General features: G+C 35.9%; 1 protein-coding gene across 5 annotated transcripts; it reads left to right on the top strand.

Moving 5' to 3' along the window:
• LOC111392477 (E3 ubiquitin-protein ligase RGLG2-like) lies at window positions 1-5,332 on the top strand. Of its 5 annotated transcripts, none has more exons than XM_023017828.1 (12): window positions 1-55; window positions 931-1,278; window positions 2,402-2,486; window positions 2,571-2,711; window positions 2,848-2,961; window positions 3,060-3,157; window positions 3,370-3,449; window positions 3,545-3,650; window positions 3,757-3,884; window positions 4,116-4,299; window positions 4,460-4,516; window positions 5,035-5,217. In XM_023017828.1, exons 2-12 carry the CDS (start codon window positions 988-990, stop codon window positions 5,113-5,115), a joined length of 1,365 nt encoding a protein of 454 aa, XP_022873596.1. In that variant the 5' UTR covers window positions 1-55; window positions 931-987; the 3' UTR covers window positions 5,116-5,217. The 5 variants fall into 5 exon arrangements, with proteins under 5 accessions (XP_022873596.1, XP_022873598.1, XP_022873595.1 ...); XM_023017830.1 differs by having other exon boundaries at window positions 976-1,278; XM_023017827.1 differs by lacking the exon at window positions 1-55 and adding an exon at window positions 92-855 and having other exon boundaries at window positions 976-1,278; window positions 5,035-5,332.

Here is a 5,332-nt window from a genome sequence, read left to right on the forward strand (position 1 = left end):
ACAGCTCCAATAATACAAATGCTGCAGTTCGAGAGCACCTTTTTAGCTCACTTAGGTATGTCTCTCATTTTTATGTACAGAGGTGTGTGTTTAGTTAGATTACTTATTTAAAAGCCAACGTTGTTGAGGTGCCGGTGTATTGAAATCTGACTGCTTGTTTGAGCTATAGAAGCACGGAATCGTTGGTTTGAGCTTTTTTGAGTCTGATATGAATCTTGGGATTACATATTTTAAGCAACATTGACCCTTAATATATACATTTTGAAAAGTAAAAGTCTGGTAATTATTGAAGAGGAAAGAGAGGGGTATTGACTGGAATTTTTTAAGGTTTTTTATTACATTTCAAGTTATCGTTCAATTTTACTCTTCTTTGCCCCCTTTCCTTGCAATTAACTTTTGTTCATTTCCTGTGTCTGTATAAAATGATTGGTCACATGACTTCCCTTGCTTTTCCTTCTTAAGACCGTTCAAAACTTTGGAGTTTACCATATTTCAGCAAATATTGAGCTGTTGCAACTCTGTAATTTGTAATTGTCTGGAAGTTTGTGGAAGAGACTTGGTGGCGGTGGTTAAGGGTCTATTTGAAGTTGGGGTACCGTGTCATCTTCTCTCTCTTACTTGCCTTGCCTATTATGAGTTATGGAATTTACAATCCATTGTATCTTGTCATGCATCATGTAGGAAGACGTGATCTGTGTTATATTCAACTAGAATTCATATTTTTAATTGTTTATGTCATTTTGGGGGTGTTTTTATCTTGACCTGGAGGAGCACCAATAGGTATAAGATTTTTTTGGTGGTTCTGGACGATGGATTTTGATGGGCTTGTTGAGTTTGCGGATTTTTATCTTGTTGGTTCGTAATTAGAACTTGGCTTTTGTTTTGGATTTTTGGATAATTTATTGGTACTGGTTCCTATACTTCGTGTAGAGATAAGGAGGTTGGCTACTTCAAGAATTTTGAGATTTTTTTTAGGTAATTGATTTGATGGGAGCCAAGAGTTCTACTTCTAGGAATGGGAGGAGTTGGAGTCAGTCTTCATCAACTCGGTCTACTTCTTCATCGTCATGGAATTATCGTCATTCTCAATCATCGGTTTCACAATATGCTCAGAATTACCCTGTGCAGCAACCATATTCTGCTGAGGATCCACCACCAAACCATTACTATGCTCCTCCTCCTCCCAATTATGGGGTTTCATCCCAATCACATGCACCACAAAAGAAGCTCGAAAGGAGGTATTCAAGGATTGCGGACAATTATAATTCGTTAGAGGAGGTATGTATATATACTCCATGGAATTTATTTATGACCCTTAAAACCAGGGAATCGACAATATCCTGCATTGTCATCTATCAAAATCCTGTGCTTGATTATGTATAGCACATAGGAAATCCTTGTTCTATTTATTGAGCAATTTTAACTATTGGAAAACCAAATATTTTGCTTAAGAAATGTGAAAATTATCTGAATGCACACCACACGTAGATGTTTCTATAACTTCATATCTTACCATGGAAATGACTTGACTAAACAGCTTATAACTGCTTTTTGCTGCTGCATGTGAGCTAGAATAGCAGTTTTATTTTAAATAATAGTTTGAAAATATCTACCAACGTGACTGAGCAAGTGAAGGGAATCTCTCTCTCTTTCTCTCTCTCAATCAATCATTGGAAAACAAGCAAAAGGAGATTGGACCTTACACAATTGCTATATCACTTGTGTGCTCATCGTCATTTAACTTATAAGAACAGAACATATATTTCACCAATTCTGTAGGTTGTTTACTAGTAGCTTTAGCAACAACAAACAAGCTTTGAGATGAAAAGTAGAACTAAGCTTATGAAAGCTATTATTATCAAGGCTTAGGGGGGAATGAATGTTTAGATTTGAGGAATACATCCGAGTGAACTCTCTCTGGATGCATTTTCAAGTTTCAGTTAGCCTTGTAGAGAGATAGGAGATTGCAGCGCAAAAATTGATTCTGAGAGAAGAGTTGTTTTGAAGCATGATGTGATTGGCATATGAGTTTGCCCTATTTACTTTTGGCCTTTCTTTGTGGTTCACAAAAAGTAACATAATACTAAAAATGCTACTCATTCACAATATTGGGATGGATATTTGACAATAAATTGAGTGCAGTTCACCAATTTTAAAGGACATAAATGTCAGGGTGATATGTATCACTTAGATGGCTGTTGAAGGCCAGAGTTAATGCTGCAGCATATAGAAAAGCTGAATCATTTTTCCTTATGAGTACAATGTACATGTTTTCCGAGTTTTAATTCATATGATGCTTTGATTTATTTCCTGTTTTATTTTCAAAGTTTCCTAAATGTTTTTTGTAATTGAATTTTCTGTCTTTTTATAAGTGGGAAGTATGACGCTCTAATTTCTTCAGGTGACTGAAGCTCTTTCTCGTGCTGGCCTCGAGTCTTCAAATCTAATTATTGGCATTGATTTCACTAAGAGCAATGAGTGGACAGGTTGAGATTCGTGTTCTCTTGTTTAGAAATCTTGTTATGTATTATGAGGTACAGTAAAGTGTTCTGAACATGTATTTTTATTAGGTAAGAGATCCTCCAATGGTAGAAGCTTACATCACATCGGAAGTGGTTTAAATCCTTATGAACAAGCAATATCCATCATTGGGAAAACGCTGGGAGCTTTTGATGAAGATAACTTGATTCCCTGTTTTGGATTTGGAGACGGTATTACATCATAACTCGATTTTGTTTCTGAAATTTTAGAATTGACTTATTCTGTTAGTTCTATCTATAACCAAAATTCTCTTATTCAAACAGTACGAGTTATAACCTGTCCTCCTCTTCCTATAAATCTTGACAGCATCAACGCATGATCAAGATGTATTCAGCTTCTATCCTGATGAAAGATTTTGCAATGGGTTTGAGGAGGTGTTGAGTCGTTACAGAGAGATTGTTCCTCATCTAAAACTTGCAGGTTTGATATTTTTTATCTGTCGCAGGCTCTCAGCCCAGCGTTAGACTTTGATGTAATTGGAATACATAGCTTAGCCCTTTTTAAAATTTTTGTTTCAGGACCAACATCCTTTGCCCCTATTATTGAAATGGCCATGAGTATTGTTGAGCAGAATGGAGGACAATACCATGTTTTACTAATTATTGCAGATGGACAGGTAAGTCATTTTATCCATATTTAAGATTTTTAATATATTAAGCAGGTGAAAGGGAAAAAAATATTCTTTATCGGATTCACAAGGAGTAATTGGTTGGAGGATGTCGGCACATAGCTCATAAGAGACATGTTATGTGATTTTGATAGACATATTATTTTTACAAAACATTCCATATATGAATTTGTTATGTTAAAAATGATATATCACCATAGGTTACCAGAAGTGTCGATACTGAACGCGATCAGCTAAGTCCACAGGAGCAGATAACTGTTCAAGCCATTGTTGAAGCAAGGTAAATTTTCCGCATCCTCTTTTGATACGTCTGTAAATTGTTTATCATAAGGAGAAGTTTGTCAACTTTTCATGTTGTTGATCCATTGTTGTCAGCAAGTTGCCGTTGTCTATCATTTTGATCGGAGTTGGAGATGGACCCTGGGACATGATGAAGGAATTTGATGATAACATTCCAGCTCGGGACTTTGATAATTTCCAGGTCAGTTTTTGTGGTGTGTTATAAATGGTAAATTCTATTGAGCCTGTAGACCTTTACTTGAATATATTTGATATGTTTAACTAACAAACTATTTTCTCCTTGTCAGTTTGTAAATTTCACTGAGATTATGTGCAAAAATGTGCACCAATCTCGAAAAGAGACAGAATTTGCTCTTGCAGCATTGATGGAAATTCCATCTCAATTTAAAGCAACAATGGAGCTTAATTTGTTGGGGTAATCTCTCTCTCTCTCTCTCTGCATTGGTGTGCTGTGCATACATGGTCCCTATCGGTTTGTTTGGTAGTGTGACAATATAGTACCTGACATTACCAAAGGAGAAAAAGAAGCTAAAATCTCGTCCAGTATATTGTCCAATTCATTCCTACACTAGTACCACACGCCCTCTATGCATGTTTGCTTAAGGTAAGATAAGGTATTCATTTTTCATTGTTTTGCATGATTTAGCGGACAAAAAGGACATGGTGCAGAGAGGGTTCCTCTTCCACCACCTGTCTATGGTGCAGCATCTGGCACCAATTCAGAACTCGATTGTGCAACTAGTTTTCAGCAGAGTTCAAGTTCATATTATGATGCCAACAGTTCAGTCGATGCAGTCCCATCTGCTCCGAGTTCAACATATGACAACCAGGTAAATTCTGTATGCATATAACTTTTTATGCCTGTGCTTTTCGTGTATACCTTGGTAGTGCTTCCTAAACAACTGGTACTGTGACAAGTTTTTTTTTATTTGTCTTTTTGATTATAAGTGTCAGAAAACATGTGCTGATAGTTTTCTCTGTGTTGGACAGATTTGTCCTGTTTGCTTCAGTAACCGAAAGGACATGGCATTTGGTTGTGGGCATCAGGTATTCTAAAATGATCTATTGTAAACAGGTTAAAATCGGAGTTTCACCAAACTTATAGCACTATTTTACTTTGGTCTCCAAACATTTTTTTGTTCTAAATTAGTTACTGAACTTTCATTTTCAGTTTAGGCTCTTCATTTAACTCCGTCTGCTAAATGAATGGAAATACTATTGTGGCTAAAAGAAAATATGATGTGGCTTGATAAATACAATGATTATATCTCGAATCAAACAAAAATGTGTCTTGTTAGTTTAGTTGTGCTTTTGAATGCATTTCTTGAAGTACCAAAAAACAAAAGAAAAAAATATTTTTATGTATATATTGCAGCCCCTCCCCCTCACAACCATGAACATGTTTGTAGTAGACGAAGTGCCTAAACTAAAATAAAAATGAAAACCCATTGATTAATTTGAAACAAAAAAAGTTTGGGGACTGACTGTGTTTAACTCGTCATCAAATTTTACTTGGATGAATCCATGGAGGATGTTAATACTTAAGAGTGATCTTCTTTCTTCAGACATGCTGCGACTGTGGAAATAACCTTCAGCTTTGTCCAATTTGCCAGAGTTCAATCCAAACCAGAATAAAACTCTACTGAGTAGCTTGTTTGCTTGTTAAAACGTAGCTGCTGCTAAAAAACTAACAGGTTAGCACGGCTTGCTTCTCCGTCGTTATCTCCCTCATCTGCCCATCCCTTTTGTGCCAAATTATTTTAATTTGTTCTTGATGTAAAAATTTAGTAGTTTGAGTTGATGCATCATTGTAAATTTATGGTGTTGACATTATACACAGCACATAATCTTATTTATATACAT

This window comes from Olea europaea, unplaced genomic scaffold (genome assembly GCF_002742605.1).
Source record: "Olea europaea var. sylvestris unplaced genomic scaffold, O_europaea_v1 scaffold9348, whole genome shotgun sequence".
Classification (NCBI taxonomy): domain Eukaryota; kingdom Viridiplantae; phylum Streptophyta; class Magnoliopsida; order Lamiales; family Oleaceae; genus Olea; species Olea europaea.

Excerpts from the sequence above, each read along its gene's own strand:
- LOC111392477 (XM_023017827.1), top strand. The coding sequence starts at position 820 with ATGGGCTTGTTGAGTTTGCGGATTTTTATCTTGTTG. Across the intron at positions 2,487-2,570 it reads TAAGAGCAATGAGTGGACAG|GTAAGAGATCCTCCAATGGT; the intron begins GTTGAGATTCGT and ends TATTTTTATTAG. Across the intron at positions 4,517-5,034 it reads CATTTGGTTGTGGGCATCAG|ACATGCTGCGACTGTGGAAA; the intron begins GTATTCTAAAAT and ends TTCTTTCTTCAG.